The 22628-nt window shown below is 35.5% G+C and overlaps 1 protein-coding gene across 1 annotated transcript in view; it reads right to left on the bottom strand.

The window, feature by feature from the left end:
• Positions 1-3581: 3581 nt before the first annotated feature.
• The window catches only part of LOC131431614 (zinc finger protein 177-like), a 44491-nt gene continuing 25444 nt past the window's right edge, over positions 3582-22628 (bottom strand). Inside the window, exons 2-5 of the mRNA XM_058597435.1 lie at positions 17302-17584; positions 16755-17212; positions 16454-16619; positions 3582-4279 (exon numbers count right to left, since the gene is read on the bottom strand). Coding sequence (XP_058453418.1) covers positions 4020-4279; positions 16454-16619; positions 16755-17212; positions 17302-17584 — 1167 coding nt within the window. The 3' untranslated portion in view covers positions 3582-4019. The remainder of the gene's footprint in view (positions 4280-16453; positions 16620-16754; positions 17213-17301; positions 17585-22628) is intronic.

Genomic DNA, 22628 nt, shown 5'->3' with positions numbered 1-22628 from the left:
TAACGGTTCTCGAGTTACAACGATTTGAAAAAGGCAATTTTGGTGAAATGCAAAAATACATACGCCCTTTTTAAAAATCAGTCGTGAGTCGGATTGACCTCTCCATCGGTTCAAAACTTATGGTTTGCCATACTGAAGCCATGTGCAAAGTTTCATCCAAATCGGAGAGGGTCGATTCTGATTTTGTCACTTCTTCGTCTACTCATTCCTGGAATTGCTCATGAGAAAGACAAAAAGTCATTCAAATACTAGAAACCCGTTCTACAAATCAGGTCCGAAAAATGTGCCCATAATGACGTTTCTCCTGAAACAAGCTTTCTCGAGATATTTGGACATCATATATAAAAAACTCAATATATTTTATGTATCCAGTAGATCAATTGTCATCCGCATGAGATCGGAAGTTTTCGTTTAAAATTTAAATCCATTTGATGCCAACGTTGCATTGAGGCGGGACTGATCGAAGAAACGTTGGCTTCAGCATGAATTTACTCTGTACAAGAAACGAGCTATCGGATATTTTGACTTAGCTAACATCTCCAGAGTACTACTACATGGAATAACAAGTCCCAGGCTCAACAAAGAAAAAGTAGATTTTTTTTTACCGTGAAAGCTTTTCTATTCTTCAATATAATCTCCATCTAGAGCGATACACTTGACCCATCGCACAGTGGGGAAAATAGACCAAAAAACGACGAATATTTTGGAGGCATGATACAGCTGACCACAAAGCACTTTTTTGGTGTAAAATGGTCAGTAAAATCGATTCCATGGACCGAGAAGGACCGCACGAAACGCTGTCATGTTCATTTTACCCCAAGTTCCCTTTTTATATTGCATTGTATTCAAGCTTAACTATATAACATGAAACCGAAGAACTTGCAGAAGAGCGAATAGAGTGTTTCCGATGTAAAAAAAAGCCTAACAAATCGATTACATATAGTTTTATTGACAGCAAAAAACTTATTGTACCGTTTTACCCCATTTCTTTTCTAGTTATAATACTCAGTTGAAATATGATTTACAATCCAAAAGCAGATCCAACATGATCTATCAATATTGGTACATATTACGTGCAAAACATCTGTGATCCAATTAAACACAATGGGAATGACAGTACTAGCCTGTTTACCCCGTTTTACCCCAATTTATTTCATAAGACGTATTTCTGGTTAAACTTTCTTTCACATACCAAAAGTAGGATGATTGCGGTTGATGAAAATCGATTTATGTTACTATTTTCCAAATGTGGAGCAAAATCTTATGCCTCAGTTAAAGGATAAATTGAGGTAAAACGGTATAACAAGATTCATGCGGCCATTGAATCCATCTGTAATCTTATTTTTATGGCTTTCATCATCACCGCAATCAGCCTGCTTACGGTATGCAGAAGAACGTTTAACCAGAAAAACGACTTATGAAATAAATTGGGGTAAAACGGGGTAAACAGGCTAGTACTGTCATTCCCATTGTGTTTGATTGGATTAAAGATGTTTTGTACGTGATATGAACCAATATTGAATTCAACATAAAATTATATTTGTGGGAAAATTGGGGTAAAACGATGTAGCACGACGCATGCGAACATGGAGACTATCTGTTAATTATTATTTGAGGTTATATGCGAAACATAGAACTCTTGTTTGTATTGTTTAAACTTTTTTCTGTAAATTCATGAAAAAAGATGACTGGGGGGTAAAACAGAATAAAGTTATTTGTGGTCAATCTTATTAAAAACAATCCATTTATTTAACTGGAATACCTTTCGATTGGTCGAATTGAATTTTTTTTCCTGAGTTTGCAGTTAGTTTACGAAATAAAGTCAGAAAAAAGAGGAATTGTAGCAAAACGGGCATGATAGTGATTTTTGCGGATTTTCTAACTATCATAAATCCATTCTACGGAAAAATTTGCATAAGAAATACTAACTTTGAAAATATTTGCTTAGGTTTTTATAAAATTATTGAGCAAAGTCGCGTTTTTGATCGTTTTTTCCCCACTGTGCATTGGTCCTCCAACATACGAGTTGATGCCCTTTGAAAAAAAAAAAGATTTGTCAAGACCTTAAAAATAGGCTTCCGAATTTGGAAAGATCTCAGCATTCGACGAAATTTTGTTCCCTGCAGAAACCCTGAGAGGTAGGGAAATAGGTGATAGTCATTGGGGGCCAGATCTGGAGAATACGGGGAATGATGGACCAATCCGTTCCGCAAATCATTCAATTTCACCGTTGTTTTCATGCATGAATGCGCGGGTGCGTCTTTTCCCATAGCTTGGTGAAAACTAGAACTCGTCTGACACGATCAGCAGTTATCCAAACACTAGTAGAGTCACGAAATTTAGTATTGAACTATCTGAAGGCTTGTTCTCAACAAAAATATACACGGTTCGAAACTGCTCAGTAAAATTTTTTCTCTGCAGGATTTTAAACTAAAGTAAATTTTTTTCTTCGCAGAATATCCTTTCAATATCAGTTTTCTGAGCAAATGACCAAAACATTCCGCATCGACAGATGTGATGAATAACAGATCGGCTGAAAAGTTCGTATCGTTTCTATGAGAGGGCGCCACTAGAATTAAATCCATACCATTTTCAGTTAGTACCAACCTTCTAAGATACGTGTATAAATTTGACAGCTGTCTGATTATTAGTTTGTGAGATATTGCATTTTGAGTGAAGCTACTTTTGTTATTGTGAAAAAAATGGAAAAAAGGAATTTCGTGTGTTGATGAAACACTACTTTTTGATGAAAAAAAGTACCGCCGATACCAAAAAATGTCTTGATGAGTGTTATCCAGACTCTGCACCGGGCGAAGCAACAATTCGTAAGTGGTTTGCAAAATTTCCTACTGGTCATATGAGCACCGAAGACGATGAACGCAGTGGACGTCCAAAAGAGGCTGTTACCGATGAAAACGTGAAAAAAATCCACAAAATGATTTTCAATGACCGTAAAGTGAAGTTGATCGAGATAGCTGACACCCTAAAGATATCAAAGGAACGTGTTGGACATATTATTCCCGAATATTTGGATATGAGAAAGCTTTGGGCAAAATGGGTGCCGCGTGAGCTCACAATCGATCAAAAACAACAACGAAAAACCATGCTGAAATTGAACGATTTGGGCTTCAAATTGCTCCCTCATCCACCGTATTCTCCAGATTTGGCCCCCAGTGACTTTTTCCTGTTCTCAGACCTCAAGAGAATGCTCGCTGGTAAAAAAATTTAGAAGCAATGAAGAGGTAATCGCTGAAACTGAGGCCTATTTTGAGGCAAAGGACAAATCGTACTACAAAAATGGTATCGAAAAGTTGGATGATCGCTATAATCGCTGTATCGCCTCTGATGGCAATTATGTTGAATAATTAAAACGAATTTTGGCAAAAAATGTGTGTTTCTATTAAACGATACGAACTTTTCAGCCGAACTGTTATAGACATAAATGCCCTATATCTTTTGACAGCAAACACATCAATATACTTACCGTTCTCTACTAAACCACATACCTGAGGATGTGACCACAGTTCAAGTGAAATTTTCTGGACGATTTCTCAATAAATACTAAATAAATAACTCAATACTAGGATTAATGTGTTGACAGTAGCTGTACAGTTTTATTCAATTATCATACTTAAAAATCTTTTTTCTCTCAGATACTGATACGGGGATTAATCACACAACTTAGTATTTCCGATATCAATGTTGAACCTATTTACAGCAGTGCGTCCGGCGACTAAATGATGATACAACACGGAACGAAACGAAATGAAGTGTCTTCTTGCTTCAAACACGACAATAGCCCTTTCGAAGTGATCTCTTTTTACATTAGAAAATTAATGTACATAAAACATGATTCCGGTGAGAAACTATACACACAGTGCACGACACAGTAAGTACAAGTAGTAGTTAGTAGCGCTCCTTCCTATACCCCCCCGAGTGGGGGGGGAGTGGGAACCGTTTTGGAAGTCACCACGAACCCGTTCTCTGCGCGGGGAAGAAATTACTCCCGATTACAAAACTCAACCAACTCCGGACAGCATCTGCTTGGTGTAGTTGGAGAACAGCAGATGTTTGGAGAAATTCAGCCGCTCCTCGGCCTTCTCGAACGAAATCGGCGGGCTGGACTCTTCGCCTTCGCTGTGGCTGCTGCCTGGACCTCGCTGTGATTCGCTCTCGTGCCCGTTGCCGCTGCCCTCCTCGTGCGTTTTCATGTGTGCCTTCAGGTTGCATGCCAGCGCGAAGGATTTGTTGCACACCTCGCAGACGTGCGGTTTGTCACCTGGAAGATGCAGCGGAGAAGATTGGAATGTGTTAGGAACGTTTTGGCCTAGATTAGCAATTGTAATCATGGTAATAATAATAGTAATAATAATAATAGTAATCGGTTCGTTCGGTTGGTCGGTCCGTCAGTCGATAAGGGATCTCTGCACGGTTAACAATAACGACATAATGAAAGCATAATCATAAATTATTATTTGTTTGGCCTTCTGTCGGTTTTTTTCTGGGTTGGATGAAAGGACGGAGAAAGGAAGAGCGCTCGGATGGTTGTTCCTGCTAGATCATGTTTACAAGTGCTAGAACATGATCCGTGATGATAACTTCAATTCATCATTCCGAGCCGTAGAGAGCGCCGTTCAATTGGATGAATTGTGACAGCCGCTGCTGCAAACGGACAGAAACTTCTGATAGCCATTGTGTCAAACCGTTGAATGGGTGCAACAACCAACCAGGGCAGCGACAAGATTCCCAGGCCAGGCCAGGCTTCAGTGGCCAGGCGTGGAAATGTAGCGCAAATTTATGACCAATGATACGGAAAATGATGGTGATTTATAAGTGTTTTATTAATTCCAGAGCCCCTTTGTGCGACTGGCTGGGAACGGGTTCTCTGCGACCGCCAGCATCAGGATGTGATGGATGCAGGTTGCAATAACTTTGCTTCGTTTGCAGTTTACAAAAAAAGAGGGGAGTTTTATGAACTCCGGGCTTGGCTGTAAATTGCGGGATAACGGGAAGTTTATGATGCGTGATAAGCTGCGTTTGGGGCGGATGGAAAAACAAAAATTGTGCCCCTTCGTCAGTGGGTTTCTCTGGGTAATCTGGCGGAGCATATTTCTTAAACAAATTAGCTTTATCCAACAAAAGATTTTCTAAAGTTTCAAATTCCAATTACGAAAACACTTTTTGAGAATTAAACATACCTCGTCATTTACTAAATGACATTTCACTGAATCGTAAGTCGTTTTGACGAAAGTCAATTCATCGAATGTCATTTCCCCGAAAGTCGACTCACCGGTATCAATTAAGGGGATGGTCATTTCGCCAAATTTACAAAAAGACCGGTTGATAGGCACTTTGCCGAATAGGAACTTATTTTATCAGTTTAAATATCCTATTTCATTGGTTTTCAAGGAATTATTTTAAATTTAAGGGTTATTTCAAAAGTCAATGTCATTTTGTCGAATGAGTCATTTTGCCGAATGCCATTAAAATCTGCATTTGCTTAATGCAGCTACATCTCCTCGTTTTCTTTTTCGTGTGCTTCACAAGCCCGTTATTGCTCGCTCGGAACTAACTTAGGCTAAAGAACTTAGCTAAGAGCTTACCGAGCAACTAGGTTCTTATTTAAATAACGAATAAGATCACATCCCTTACAATTTATCTGCCGGAAGAATACTCTCTCGATTGAAATATCTCATGAAAATTTCAAAACTGTTAAATTCATAAAAGTCGATAGACACCATTAATTTTGAAACAGACTAAACTTGCTGAATGTAACCTAATTATACGTTTCATCAACCCGAGACTTTTTTTTTGCTATCTAATTGAGCTATGCTCCAAAATTAAGCTTTGAGTGAACCAAACAAAACTATGAGAAGAAGGCTCTCTATTTAGGAAAGTTACTCTAAAATTTAAGTCACATAGACGAAAGCAAATAGCGTTTCATCGACTGAATAGTGTTTCATTCGACTACTTTTTGATATTCTCCCGTCTTCATAATAACTCAACTCGAAGCTAGATTTAGAACAGTACAACGGATCGGAGAAATTCTATGCTTTTATTCAAACTTTCTTCGAAAACGTTTTTGCAATTCATATTAAAACTTCACAATCTTTTTAAATCCTTCGATAAAATATAAATTTGCTTAAGCCTCCCAATGAAATCTTCGAAAATCATCTGAGATCTTCTTGACCAAACAACGTAGCGCCAGACATCAATATTTGACAATAAATGATGGACTTTAGTAAATTTCTTATTGTATAATTTGTTCAACGCTTTATATTTTCGTTAAAGTAACAGAATAAAATTTTCCAGTTTTCCTTGACAAAGGAGTGCAACAAAGGCCGAAACGTCGGACTGTAAACAAAATTCGTTTGTATTATAGGACATAGACAGCCGCTCTTCTGAAAGCATCGGTTAAACGGTTTTTTAAATCTGAAATATTCAAATTATTATATATTATATATTCATATATTGAAAATTCATATTTTCTTAAAACATTTGAAATCTTCGAAATGCTTTAAGAAATCATTAATTGTTTTGATGTTCTATGGAATTTTCTAAATTTTTAATTTTTAAAAATCTTTCAAAGATGACGGTAAAATCTTCAGAATTCTACTAAAATCTTCAGAATTCTTCTTTTTAAATTATTTGAAAGTTTTCTGAAATATCCTAAAATCATTTGAGATCTGTGGTTTACAATATTTAACATCTTCTGAGACCTTTTGAGATCTTTTACCTCAAATCCAAAATCAAAATTTGGTATAATCAGTAACATCTTTGGAGCTTACTGAAAATCTTTTAAAAATCGTACAATTTCCAAATCTGAGATCTCTTAAAATCTTCAGAAATCCCCTAGAAAATTATATCTTTTCATATAATCTGAAACCTCTGAATTGTGTAAATTGTCAAACGTAAAATTTTCTTAAATCTTCGAAAATTTTCGAAAATCTTCGAACATCCTCGAAAATCACCTGAAATTTTCTGAAATTCTGAAATTCTGAAATCTTCTGAAATCTTCTACATTCTTCTGAAATCTTCTGAAATCTTCTGAAATCTTCTGAAATCTTTTGAAATCTTCTGAAATCTTCTGAAATCTTCTGAAATCTTCTGAAATCTTCTGAAATCTTCTGAAATCTTCTGAAATCTTCTGAAATCTTCTGAAATCTTCTGAAGTCTTCTGAAATCTGCTGAAATCTTCTGAAATCTTCTGAAATCTTCTGAAATCTTCTGAAATCTTCTGAAATCTTCTGAAATTTTCTGAAATCTTCTGAAATCTTCTGAAATCTTCTGAAATCTTCTGAAATCTTCTGAAATCTTCTGAAATCTTCTGAAATCTTCTGAAATCTTCTGAAATCTTCTGAAATCTTCTGAAATCTTCTGAAATCTTCTGAAATCTTCTGAAATCTTCTGAAATCTTCTGAAATCTTCTGAAATCTTCTGAAATCTTCTGAAATCTTCTGAAATCTTTTTTTTTTTTTATTCAATATTATAGTATAATTTTAAGGCACACTGCTTAAGCTCTAAGATGCCAAGGGTATTTACTAATCTTAATTACGACTAACTTAAAACTAGAAAAGTATCATTATGTAATGTAGCGGTAGCGGATTCTCGAGAAGCTATCGGTAGTGGCCGGTGAATTGAATATCGCATGAGGGTCTTCCATATGCCGTTGGCGATTCTGAAATCTTCTGAAATCTTCTGAAATCTTCTGAAATCTTCTGAAATCTTCTGAAATCTTCTGAAATCTTCTGAAATCTTCTGAAATCTTCTGAAATCTTTTGAAATCTTCTGAAATCTTCTGAAATCTTCTGAAATCTTCTGAAATCTTCTGAAATCTTCTGAAATCTTCTGAAATCTTCTGAAATCTTCTGAAATCTTCTGAAATCTTCTGAAATCTTCTGAAATCTTCTGAAATCTTCTGAAATCTTCTGAAATCTTCTGAAATCTTCTGAAATCTTCTGAAATTTTCTGAAATCTTCTGAGATCTTCTGAATTCTTCTGAAATCTTTTGAAATCTTTTGAAATCTTCTGAAATCTTCTGAAATCTTCTGAAATCTTCTGAAATCTTCTGAAATCTTCTGAAATCTTCTGAAATCTTCTGAAATCTTCTGAAATCTTCTGAAATCTTCTGAAATCTTCTGAAATCTTCTGAAATCTTCTGAAATCTTCTGAAATCTTCTGAAATCTTCAGAAATCTTCAGAAATCTTCAGAAATCTTCTGAAATCTTCTGAAATCTTCTGAAATCTTCTGAAATCTTCTGAAATCTTCTGAAATCTTCTGAAATCTTCTGAAATCTTCTGAAATCTTCTGAAATCTTCTGAAATCTTCTGAAATCTTCTGAAATCTTCTGAAATCTTCTGAAATCTTCTGAAATCTTTTGAAATCTTCTGAAATCTTCTGAAATCTTCTGAAATCTTCTGAAATCTTCTGAAATCTTCTGAAATCTTCTGAAATCTTCTGAAATCTTCTGAAATCTTCTGAAATCTTCTGAAATCTTCTGAAATCTTCTGAAATCTTCTGAAATCTTCTGAAATCTTCTGAAATCTTCTGAAATCTTCTGAAATCTTCTGAAATCTTCTGAAATCTTCTGAAATCTTCTGAAATCTTCTGAAATCTTCTGAAATCTTCTGAAATCTTCTGAAATCTTCTGAAATCTTCTGAAATTTTCTGAAATCTTCTGAAATCTTCTGAAATCTTCTGAAATCTTCTGAAATCTTCTGAAATCTTCTGAAATCTTCTGAAATCTTCTGAAATCTTCTGAAATCTTCTGAAATCTTCTGAAATCTTCTGAACTCTTCTGAACTCTTCTGAAATCTTCTGAAATCTTCTGAAATCTTCTGAAATCTTCTGAAATCTTCTGAAATCTTCTGAAATCTTCTGAAATCTTCTGAAATCTTCTGAAATCTTCTGAAATCTTCTGAAATCTTCTGAAATCTTCTGAAATCTTCTGAAATCTTCTGAAATCTTCTGAAATCTTCTGAAATCTTCTGAAATCTTCTGAAATCTTCTGAAATCTTCTGAAATCTTCTGAAATCTTCTGAAATCTTCTGAAATCTTCTGAAATCTTCTGAAATCTTCAGAAATCTTCAGAAATCTTCAGAAATCTTCTGAAATCTTCTGAAATCTTCTGAAATCTTCTGAAATCTTCTGAAATCTTCTGAAATCTTCTGAAATCTTCTGAAATCTTCTGAAATCTTCTGAAATCTTCTGAAATCTTCTGAAATCTTCTGAAATCTTCTGAAATCTTCTGAAATCTTCTGAAATCTTAAAAAATCTTCTGAAATCTTCTGAAATCTTCTGAAATCTTCTGAAATCTTCTGAAATCTTCTGAAATCTTCTGAAATCTTCTGAAATCTTCTGAAATCTTCTGAAATCTTCTGAAATCTTCTGAAATCTTCTGAAATCTTCTGAAATCTTCTGAAATCTTCTGAAATCTTCTGAAATCTTCTGAAATCTTCTGAAATCTTCTGAAATCTTCTGAAATCTTCTGAAATCTTCTGAAATCTTCTGAAATTTTCTGAACTCTTCTGAAATCTTCTGAAATCTTCTGAAATCTTCTGAAATCTTCTGAAATCTTCTGAAATCTTCTGAAATCTTCTGAAATCTTCTGAAATCTTCTGAAATCTTCTGAAATCTTCTGAAATCTTCTGAAATCTTCTGAAATCTTCTGAAATCTTCTGAAATCTTCTGAAATCTTCTGAACTCTTCTGAACTCTTCTGAAATCTTCTGATATCTTCTGAAATCTTCTGAAATCTTCTGAAATCTTCTGAAATCTTCTGAAATCTTCTGAAATCTTCTGAAATCTTCTGAAATCTTCTGAAATCTTCTGAAATCTTCTGAAATCTTCTGAAATCTTCTGAAATCTTCTGAAATCTTCTGAAATCTTCTGAAATCTTCTGAAATCTTCTGAAATCTTCTGAAATCTTCTGAAATCTTCTGAAATCTTCTGAAATCTTCTGAAATCTTCTGAAATCTTCTGAAATCTTCTGAAATCTTCTGAAATCTTCTGAAATCTTCTGAAATCTTCTGAAATCTTCTGAAATCTTCTGAAATCTTCTGAAATCTTCTGAAATCTTCTGAAATCTTCTGAAATCTTCTGAAATCTTCTGAAATCTTTGGAAATCTTTGGACATCTTTGGAAATCTTTGGAAATCTTTGGAAATCTTTGGAAATCTTCTGAAATCTTCTGAAATCTCCTGAAATCTTCTGAAATCTTCTGAAATCTTCTGAATTTTTTTGAAATTTTCTGAAATTTTCTGAAATCTTTGGAAATCTTCTGAAATCTTCTGAAATCTTTGGAAATCTTCTGAAACCTTTGGAAATCTTTGGAAATCTTTGGAAATCTTTGGAAATCTTTGGAAATCTTTGGAAATCTTTGGAAATCTTTGGAAATCTTTGGAAATCTTTGGAAATCTTTGGAAATCTTTGGAAATCTTTGGAAACCTTTGGAAATCTTTGGAAATCATTGGGAATCTTTGGAAATTTATGGAAATCTTTGGAAATCTTTGGAAATCTTTGGAAATCTTTGGAAATCTTTGGAAATCTTTGGAAATCTTTGGAAATCTTTGGAAATCTTCTGAAATCTTCTGAAATCTCCTGAAATCTTCTGAAATCTTCTGAAATCTTCTGAATTTTTTTGAAATTTTCTGAAATTTTCTGAAATCTTTGGAAATCTTCTGAAATCTTCTGAAATCTTTGGAAATCTTCTGAAACCTTTGGAAATCTTTGGAAATCTTTGGAAATCTTTGGAAATCTTTGGAAATCTTTGGAAATCTTTGGAAATCTTTGGAAATCTTTGGAAATTTTTGGAAATCTTTGGAAATCTTTGGAAATCTTTGGAAATCATTGGGAATCTTTGGAAATTTATGGAAATCTTTGGAAATCTTTGGAAATCTTTGGAAATCTTTGGAAATTTTTGGAAATCTTTGGAAATCTTTGGAAATCTTTGGAAATCTTTGGAAATCTTTGGAAATCTTTGGAAATCTTTGGAAATCTTTGGAAATCTTTGGAAATCTTTGGAAATCTTTGGAAATCTTTGGAAATCTTTGGAAATCTTTGGAAATCTTTGGAAATCTTTGGAAATCTTTGGAAATCTTTGGAAATCTTTGGAAATCTTTGGAAATCTTTGGAAATCTTTGGAAATCTTTGGAAATCTTTGGAAATCTTTGAAAATCTTTGGAAATATTTGGAAACCTTTGGAAATCTTTGGAAATCTTTGGAAATCTTTGGAAATCTTTGGAAATCTTTGGAAATCTTTGGAAATCTTTGGAAATCTTTGGAAATCTTTGGAAATCTTTGGAAATCTTTGGAAATCTTTGGAAATCTTTGGAAATCTTTGGAAATCTTTGGAAATCTTTGGAAATCTTTGGAAATCTTTGGAAATCTTTGGAAATCTTTGGAAATCTTTGGAAATCTTTGGAAATCTTTGGAAATCTTTGGAAATCTTTGGAAATCTTTGGAAATCTTTGAAAATCTTTGGAAATATTTGGAAACCTTTGGAAATCTTTGGAAATCTTTGGAAATCTTTGGAAATCTTTGGAAATCTTTGGAAATCTTTGGAAATCTTTGGAAATCTTTGGAAATCTTTGGAAATCTTTGGAAATCTTTGGAAATCTTTGGAAATCTTTGGAAATCTTTGGAAATCTTTGGAAATCTTTGGAAATCTTTGGAAATCTTTGGAAATCTTTGGAAATCTTTGGAAATCTTTGGAAATCTTTGGAAATCTTTGGAAATCTTTGGAAATCTTTGGAAATCTTTGGAAATCTTTGGAAATCTTTGGAAATCTTTGGAAATCTTTGGAAATCTTTGGAAATCTTTGGAAATCTTTGGAAATCTTTGGAAATCTTTGGAAATCTTTGGAAATCTTTGGAAATCTTTGGAAATCTTTGGAAATCTTTGGAAATCTTTGGAAATCTTTGGAAATCTTTGGAAATCTTTGGAAATCTTTGGAAATCTTTGGAAATCTTTGGAAATCTTTGGAAATCTTTGGAAATCTTTGAAATTCTTTGGAAATATTTGGAAACCTTTGGAAATCTTTGGAAATCTTTGGAAATCTTTGGAAATCTTTGGAAATCTTTGGAAATCTTTGGAAATCTTTGGAAATCTTTGGAAATCTTTGGAAATCTTTGGAAATCTTTGGAAATCTTTGGAAATCTTTGGAAATCTTTGGAAATCTTTGGAAATCTTTGGAAATCTTTGGAAATCTTTGGAAATCTTTGGAAATCTTTGGAAATCTTTGGAAATCTTTGGAAATCTTTGGAAATCTTTGGAAATCTTTGGAAATCTTTGGAAATCTTTGGAAATCTTTGGAAATCTTTGGAAATCTTTGGTAATCTTTGGAAATCTTTGGAAATCTTTGGAAATCTTTGGAAATCTTTGAAAGTTTTCAAAAATCTTCAGAATACCTCAGGAAGTCTTCGAAAATCATCGAGAAGCCTTTAAATCTAAAAATTTTCTGAAATGTAACTTCTCCAAATTTATGACAACTTTTGAAAACTCTCAATGCATCAGGAAAATCTTGCTAGATGGGATGAAATCATCTAAAATCATTTACATTGATTTGAAAACTTCTAAAATTCTCTGAATTTGTTCGAAATATTTTAATTTTTTAGGTCTGTGGTAAACCTCAGAAATTTTATATAATTATTTGCAACCCAGCAGAATCTTTAATTCTAATATTTTAAATTTGGTAAACTGTTCAGAACTTTCCTGCAATTCTTCTAAAACTGAAATTGTTAGATATCACCAAATTTTGAAAAAAGTAAAGAATAAAATTGAAATTAATTATTGTTCAAAAATGTTTTGTCCGAAAATTTTTTTTTTGCTCCAAAATTCTGTATTTTCGATATTCTTTTGAAAAGAACTTTTGTTCAATCTTTCGAAAAAAAAATTAATTTTGCTGAGTTTTTTAACGTATTTTAAAAATTCGGGGAGCGTCACTACAAATCGATACATTCTGAAAGAGTATCCCATTATTTTCAATATCAAATTTATTGATAACTCAATTGTAAAGGTTTTCAGTAAGGAAAACGAATGTGAATATGGATACATCAAGCATTATTAGATTTCAAAATATCACACCTGGACACCCATTGCTTCGATCTCCAAGAATAGTTTAAAATGCACAAAATGATTTTTTTTATTTGTGAAAAGAGCAAAAATATGCTAAATAATCACAAGGGAACTATAAAACTCTAATTAAAATGTAAATTAATCGAAAAATTAAATTAAATCAATCTCAACTATCTCTACCAGAAAAACGATAGTAAAGAGAGTACTAATATTTCACCGTAACTTGGTTGAAGCCAGGTATAAAAAAAACAATATAAATAAATAAATAAATAATACTAATTTTTCGAAATCTATCAAAGCCTTGCACTAATTCCAATGTTTTCTTGATAATTCAACGATTTTTTGAAACTTGCTACGAAAGCAAAACATTTAGAGCAATGAATAGCGACTCTAAAATTTTTGTTAGACAAAATTACTCTCAATTCGTGAGACCGGTTCAGAAAATTTCCGAAAACCTTCATAAATACTACCAAATTTAGTAAATTCTGTTCCAAATCATAAAAATTCATCCGGAATTTATTGAAGTTTTTCTGAATCTACGCGAAATGATCTTCACAAATTTTACCAAAGGTATGAGAACACATTTCAAACACTTTTAAGCATTTTGAAACTGGCATGAGATGACGAGAGTCATGTAAATGTTTAAGTTTATTTCGATCAACATTGATTTTAGGTAGTTCGTTTTTAATTTTCTAAGCATAAAAAGAATGCAGTTGGCGCCACTTAGATCGCCTGAATTCCTTTAAAGCGCAAAAAACTAGTTGTAAAGGTTAAAATTTAATTTTTTTTCTTACATAGCTAGATTATTCTTAATTCCAAAAGAAGTGAGAAGAGCACAAAAGATCGGAGGTTATATTCATCCATTGTTTGATTCTTTTTAAAACGAAAGTTTAACGGTAAATGAAGTAAATTTAATCTCATGTGTCTTTACCAGGCAAGTTGTAAAAAAGAACATAGATTAATGGTCGTTCGTATATTTTTCTTGCCAAATAAAATTATTCCAAAATGGACAAGACGCCGGCAATGGTTCAGAGTATAGAGTAGTTACAAATCTCTCAAACCAGTTATCCTGTATTCCTAGTGTCAACGGAATAGTAACACTAACCAAGCAATTGTTTTTCATACATTATGAGACAGTGTGTGAAGCTTTGCGCCTGAATGTTTTAGTTCGTTTTCATTTTTGGACAATGCAAGGAATAAAATTTTACTGACCGAGCATTTTGTTTAATCAACGTGCATCTTCAAGGGAGCACCAAAAAAATAACAGAGCCTTTATACAGGGCTGAGTCCTACTTCTGGGGGGGGACACTTTATCGCAAGTTTCATTTCCACTATTTCATTCATCTACTTCTTCGATTGTTTTTTTTTTGTGAAATATCGATAGAAATTATTTACTGTTCGATTGAATTTGTAATTTCGATAAAGAAAAAGGTTTAACATTCAAAAGGTACTAACCTTTTCTATAAGTCGGGTGGACTGTCGAGTTGAGATGAATCTAAAATGGATAATTGTGTATTCGATTTTTTTAATTGATATTTTCGTTTGTTGGCGATGGGCAACAGCTTAAAACAAAGTTGAAGAATTGTTAAATGTCTGATGAATTTAATGTACGGAAACATTTTCATAAATGTACCAAATGCACCGAAGGCCGTTGCCAGAACAAGAACCGATCCGAGGCCTTTGCACTCGAAAGGGCATCGTGGGTATTGTTGGAGGCAAATTAGATTCCCACCACATCAACCCCATGTGGAGGCGAGCTCGAGACCACGACGCTACCCATATTCAACTGTGACGATGCAAGTTTTTTGAGCACGGCACCACACACACAAAACAACCCTCTCGCGCGTCGTGACGATCGACTCGATCGATTGATCTTCGCTCAGCAAGAGATAAATTGCTACTGATTTCAACCGACCGTGCTGCAAAATCTGCACTGTCATAATCGAGGTTTCATTCACTCGCTCGAATTCAAATCGCCGGTATCATCATCCATCATGAGGCGGACATCAGAAAAAGATGCTCCTGATTTCCAGTGCCGGCCGATCTCCCACCTGGATGTGAATCACAGAATCGCGTGATTGGAAAATATAAAACCGTGAAATTCCAACACCCAGATAGGTTTCGTTTGCAGTTCAGCTTCTCGGTGGTATAACAATAAAATGTAATAATATAATAGCAGCGATTTCTTTAAACGACCATGATTTCTTAAATTCTCATATCTTCAGTTCAATAATTGAAAATTGAGCGGAAATGGCTTTTATAGTATAGTTGTTTTTTTTTTACGGCGAGCTTCTGTTGAAGACAAAACCCCCTGAAAATCAACTCGTGCGGTCCGCGACTCAAGCCCTGCCCCGAACAAATCGATTCGAACTATCGTTAATCGATGCGGTATGGTGGAATTTACTGGTCCATTATCACAAATTTTGCTACGTTGATTTCGGAGATCGGAGAAGGCCATCCATAAAACAAATCCATTCTCCGATTTACGATATCTATGAAGACTGAAAGATTGAAACATCAAAACGCATTCCCACGCAGTCCAACAGTCCAACTACAAAAGATCAATCACGTATCGTCGTCTATTCCCATGTCACGACCGTCAGATTCTCCGTCAGGTTCGGTACAGACCGAAGGCCGGGGAGATTGATTCCTACTTCCTCAATTAACGATGGTATAAAAATTGGAAACACTTATCATATTCTTATGGTAGTAAAAATATTTTCCTTGTATTGCGCACAGTTTATCTGATCCGAATGTTCGAGTTTATCCGTCTATCGTCCAGGAGTAAGAAAACGAAAAAAAAACCCAGGCAGATCAAAAGGATACGATAAATTCGAAACCACTTGACTTGACATGACTCAGGGATCCTTTTTTTTTTTTGGTTTGGTTCGTTCGCTTTCTTTGTGGTTCACTATTGTACAGTATCCCAGGGAGAAAGACAGGCAGGTTGCATATGCCTTTTCACCCTCAATAAATTGGTTTATTGGTTTTATATTTCTGTTTCGTCCCGATTCGTCCCTATAAATTATCGAAGCGGACCTTATCGAAAGCCAAATGTTCGTTTACACGCAATATTTTCCCCCATTCCAACCGAGCAACATGTGCATGTCCTTCGAAGGAACTGCCCTCCTGACGGTGCTTTTTTCCGTTGTTTTTTTTTTCCTTTAACTTCTTCCTCGGCCGTTAATTGGAAGAATCCTTCGGAACAGGTGATTCTTCCAACCGAACGAAACAAAAAAAAATCCCCCTTTCTGTAAATTGGAAACAACCAACCGCTAGCTTGGGGTAGAAAAGAGCGCGAAACTACATTCGAATTTGTAACGATTCTTTATTTTTTTTTCGTATGAATTTTATGTGGCAAATAAAAAGCGAACACTTACCAGTATGCAGGAAGAGATGATTTTTCAGATTCGTCTGTTTGGAGAATCCTCGCGAGCAGATGTGACATTTGAACGGCCACGAGCCGTTGTGGACGTACATGTGCGATTTGAGATCACCGGGCGTGGGGAAGGACTTCGAGCACAGACTGCACTTGTGGGGTTTGTCCTGTGGGAGTAGGAAAAAATGAAACAAACAAAAAAACATGAAATTATTTGCAAAATCCAACCCATCCAATGGTTCGTCACTTGCGGGAGCATTCAAGTCTCCAGCCATCAAAAAATACACTGCTATAAAACCCACCTTAATGTGCGTCATTCGATGATAGTACAGGTTGGAGCTGGCGGTGAACCGTTTGCCGCACACTTGACACTGGTGGGGCTTTTCGCCGCTGTGGATTCGCACATGCGTATTCAGGGAGCTCGAGGTGCTGAATCCTTTCCCACACACACCACAAACGTGCGGCTTCTCGCCGGTGTGCGTTCGCATGTGCCTCTTCAGCAGACTAGGACGGTCGAAGGCCTTACCGCAGACCTCACACGGTAGCATCGCCCGTTCGCCCCGCGACGGCCGTGCCTTCGGGGAACTGCGGGGCGGGGGAATGGCGCTGTCCAGATCACCACCGCTGGTGCTAGCACCGGACGAGATCGAAATCGAACTGTCACCGGAAACTGACTTCCGCTCGTCTTCGGCACCGGACGGAGGTGAGATCGGAAGCATCACTCGCGACAGCAGCGAGGTCGACAGATCCAGTGGGGAATCTGAATCGGGATTTGAAGGAGAACAAAAAAAAACAGATAGATATATTTTTATTCGGATTTGACGTTCGGATCAGCAAATCTTCGCTCACCTTCCAGAATCGAATCCATCGTCTGCCGGTACAGTTGATTTCGCATTCGGATGAAAAAGAGCTCCTCCGGACCCTCGGGTAGATAGTACACAACCAGTTCCTGGTGCGACGGAATCGGTTTCACAATCTCATAAATCGGTTCACCTTTCACCTTGGCACAGACCACATTAACCTGCGGTCCGTACGTTTCCGACACCCGCAGAAATCGGATCCAGTTGCAGTGACGCACGCGTCTCCCATTGACGGTTGTCACTTCGTCGTACAGCCCGAAGCGGTGGCGAATCTGTCAGAGATGGAACCAACAAACAGTCCGATTAGAAACGATCGCTTTCTCTCTCTCTCTCTCTCTCTCTCTCTCTCTAACTCTCAAGTTTTATTTAGTTCAATGGTCGAACAGAAAACATGCAACTTAATGGGAGCTCATAAATTGAGATGTACTTTTGCCAGACCCCGACTGCCTAACTTTTGCTTGTCATCTAGCGGTTTGTAACTCTGTGCAAAATTTATTGCCCAATACCTTTCCGAGAAGGAGAAACTAAAGCAAATATAGTTTTGCATGTTCAGGCGAAAACAGGAAAGCACGCGACATGGACCCAGCATCAACAGTCAATTCCAATCGCTCGGTTCGAACTGGGAAAAAGCCCCTCACGTTTGCTGCCACCGTGAGTGATCACGCGAATGTGCAACGAAATGAAACACAGAAAAAAAAAACACAAGTGTTCGCGAGGTTAGCGAACGAATCGTTAAAACGAAGTGACACTGCCGGATCACTCCAACTACCAACACCTGTCACACCACGGGAATAAATCACCGTATCCCCTTTTCTCTCACGCACTTCTCAATTTTACGGCTTGTTGAACAACACAACACTTGATTACTCGGCGGTACGTGGTTTGTTTACCGTTTGAACACTATGAGCCCACACCCGGAACGGAGGAGCGAAAGGTGGTTTATGAAAAATTACCGAAGCATGAAACCACTGCCCCCGATGCGAGAGGTCAGTCAGTTTCTAATGGAACTTTCCGGTAGGGGGAACTTTACTGTTTCCTAGCGAAGCAGAATAGAAGGGGGAGTTCAGGTAAACGGGTGATAAATGGGTGTGAAATTGTGGCTTATTGTTCGGAGCTGTCGGTGATGACAGCAATTTATGTTGCCCGGTGCTAATGAGTCAATTAGTCGAGAGGGGTGACAGTTGTGTGGAATGTTTTAAAGTGGGATGGCATTGGTATGATTGATATAATGTATAACCACAGTTGTCAATTTGGAAAACATGTCACTTGACATGAAAGAGTGTCGTTCTGCATTTGAAAAATGCATTTGAATAATATTTCAATAAATAGTTACATTAGCATTACAGTTTAATAATCCCAATTTGATTTTAATTTGATTTTTAATTTGATTTTCAAATGATTTAAGCTTACTCTTTGTGTCTTAAATCAGTTTTTACAGATGTGTGTGTCAATCTATCTGTGTGTGTCAGTCTGTCTGTGTGTGTGTGTTTGTGTGTATGTGTGTGTAACAAAAATATGCACTCACTTTTCTCGGAGATGTCTTCAGAAAAAGAACTCACTTCGATTTTTCAACTATGCTTGAACCAATTTTCATAAATCTTAATTTAAATTGTGTAACGATCACGTGTTAGCCAATAAAGCATCAAACCGCTACCACTTCGATAAGGCATACTTTATCATGAAAGCTCATTTCTCCAAACCTGTGAGTAATGAACATCGGGCGCCTGTTTTGTATTTCCCCTCTTGCGTAAGAAGCGAATGCTACACGGAACGACCGAAATTAGTTCTGCTACTAATTCGTATTACTGGTTTTGAATTAGTTGATTTTAACGACAAAATTTCCAAAATAACTATGAAATTAGTTAAAATTAACAATTTACTTTGCGGGAAAAAATTCTTATTTTTAGAGAATGAATATCCTGGACACAAACCAGCAATATTTCATTCCGACACGAAATTCTCATTGACAACTAATTTTGTTATTAAAATCAGAATATTTGTTTCTATTTATCTATCACCATCATTACTGAAGGGCAGCACAAAGAAAACAAAAATGAAATGGGTTTCATTAACAAGTTTATTAGCCAAAAACTCATGAGAAGTGTCAAAGCAAAACAATCCATTAAAAAGCTAAAAAGGACAGTCTTGTTGAAACTGCTTGCAAATTGTTTAGATATTTTTCACATGTGTTACGATATATCCATTTCCATATAAATTTCTAAACCGATTTGTAAAAATGACGTAAACTCTTAGTGTAACGTGAATTTATTCAGAATTTGTGCGCATTTGAAGCGATTGTGCGTAATAATGTTTTTACGCGGAACAGTGAAGTGAGTTTCGAATGTTGCACTCTAATTGTATATGTCAAATGATGTTTTTTATATCTTCCAACCTTCCGGGCTACGAAATCCGATGTGCTACTTGTATTCGATTTTTGTTTTTCGAGTGCTCAAAGTTATCAGTGAGAGAGTCGATTTCGCGAAGTTGAATGAAAAAAAACAGCGATTTAGAAGATTAATTTTCAAAAAGAAGTTTATGTTTCGTTTATGTGTTTTTCTCCAATACAACATCGTATTAATACCTGCCAATATAGAAAAAACAGCCGCGACTGACATTTTTTCGGTAGTAGTGTGCCATCTAGTGGCTAGTAGTCATTACGGTTTTAATATTTTCTCGGTGACAGAGCGCCATATATCTGCAAATTGCAAAAGCCAATTCAACCATTCATGTTGGTTGAAAACAACGTTTTATTTCTCTAAATCAACTAAAAAATTAGTTGAATGGAAATGAAGTGTGCCTTACCTAAGAAATGACAGCACGTTGAATTGGTAAATTCAACTAAAAAAATAGCCATTTCAACAAATATTTTATTATTATTATTATTATTATTATTATTAAGGGAATGAGAATTAAAAAATCTAAATTAGCAAAAGTAAGATTTTTTTAGTTGTCTCAAAAAATAACTAACTAAAATAAAAAAATCAGCTAATTTTTTCGCCAAAATGCTGATTTCGGTCTTTCGTGTATTCTATGTATTCTCCAATTCTGTCTCTCTTTGCTGTATCGTGACCTTTGGACTCGCGAAGCGACGATGCAACTTACTTTTCATGTTCTTGATATTCAAACATTGACCCGAAGTTCGTTGATTTGGGGACATGAGACGGTTAGATGTGGACTACTAAATGGAAAAACGAGAATTCGGTTCGATTCCGAGTAGTCCAATATGAGTTCGTAATGCGATTTTCGGTTTCTTAAATCGAAAATCTCGTATCTGAGGATTAACAGTTTCTCTGATCAATCATTTCCATTTGATCAGTGGAAGAGGTTAGAGTGGTTAAATTTGTGTAGTTCGTGATTTCGTAGTACACGGAGAACCCGCAGATTACAAAATTACAATATTGCAATTGTTGTTTCACGCCCTGGTTGTTTCCACTAAAATGTTGTTGATTTAACTAACATATCTGTTGATTTTGACATAACCATTCAGGTAACCGAAATGGTTGTATTCAAATGCTGTCACTTGGCGGAGAGCGAAGACAGCAAAACGCAAAAAAAAACCTCTTTATTTTACCAGAAGCGTTTCATATTGAAAATTTTCAATGGTAAATGAACGTCATTTATGTTAGTTACGTAGTGGTCGTTTTATGTAAGTGAAAGTATGCAGAAGAATATATCAGTGAATATTAACGCTTCAAAATTTGCTGCTAAAGTGAAGTGGTACTATTTGTATTTTCTTGAGAGTGTATCTGTAGTATTAGGTTTACCAGCGACCCATCCTGCAAGTGAAGGAAAAATTTCCAAATTCCGTGTGACCATTTTTCTGGTGAGTTTCCTTTTGAGAATTGTAATCATTTGGTGCATTTCTATATCCTTTGTGAGTTTAGTGATAAAGATATAAGCAGTTAATTGGGTAAAATTTCGTTGTTCAAGTAGTGAACGATTAGCTGCCCCCCGAAGAGGCTAACAGTAAAAAAATATTTATTGCAATTGGCGTCTTAAGTTCAAATAACTGAATAATTGGTTGGAACAACTGAGACATTTTTTTGCTTTCATGCATACAAGTAACTTTGCTGGGATTGTGTCTTTGCTCAATTGCACGAGTGACATCTCATTGAAACGTTTCATTGTTCGCTCAGGGTGTTTGGCATTGCTCATCTGAAACGTTTCATTACTTGTTGGGTGTCATTGCTAAGCTGCCAGCACGATAAATCAAAAATGACAGATTAGTTAAAACAACAGTCGATTAGTTGTACCAAATTTTAACCAATCAAAATCAGAAAAACAACTAATATTTTAGTTGTTTTGCGATCGCTGGCTTTTCCGTGTAGTTTAGTATTCTAACTTGGGACGTTTTAGACGAGGCAAAGTTATAGAAAGTATCACTTTTTTGATAGGAGAGTGCGTAAAATTCCATTTGTAATGACTTAATGTTGGATGAGCCTGAATTTCACTGGTACCGAATGTTATTTCTATTCGGATAGCAAGTGCAACTGCTTGAATTTATGTGTAAGAAAAGCTGATGCGTCCTTCCATGGCTCAGTCTATTAATGGACGTACTTTGCGATCCAATGATTCTCGGATCAAGTCGCCGCTCTCACTAAGCTCAAGTCGCCGCTCAAAATAAGCAGTCAATATACCAGTACTCGTATTATCATTTGAGCCAGTGTATTGAACAAGAACAGCAGATCTCATAAATAATTGTTTTAAGGTATCAGTATACAGACTCGTCTCGATAGATTCGTAGCAATAGAAAAAAAAGTTTAAGCCATAGAACGAATCTTAAGTTAAACTCAAAAACAGTTCTGAGTGTCTTCTTTTGAATGTTCAGTAAATGCGCTAAAACATCCAACTTTTTTTACACATTGCATGTGACCGAATTGACCTGGTAGCTTGTGGGTAATATAAATTGTTACTAATATTCACTACCTGTTACTCTGACTATTGAAAAGCCCAAGTTTCTTATTGGAAAATTAACACAATGTTGAAGAGGAATATATTTACAATTTGCACTTATGGTTATGAGACTCTGCATCTGCACTCATGGCAATGAAACTGAAGTCCCGCATTGATTTTAGTTTCCTCCTGATCTGTCAAATTTTGATGTTCTTCACAAACATAAAAAAAATCTTATTCCAATACAGAAATCGTATTTGACAGTAGTATCTAATTAGCACTCATAATACGCACCTTAATAAGTTAATTTATGTGAAAGATAAATTCTTTATTTATACGTTAAAACTTGCACAGTACAGTCCATTCGTCAATTCGTTCAACAATTTGCTGATTTGTTGACTGGTTACGATATTAGATTTCCTA

This window comes from Malaya genurostris, chromosome 2, assembly GCF_030247185.1.
Source record: "Malaya genurostris strain Urasoe2022 chromosome 2, Malgen_1.1, whole genome shotgun sequence".
NCBI lineage: Eukaryota > Metazoa > Arthropoda > Insecta > Diptera > Culicidae > Malaya > Malaya genurostris.
This window is presented reverse-complemented; position numbering and strand designations above follow the sequence as displayed.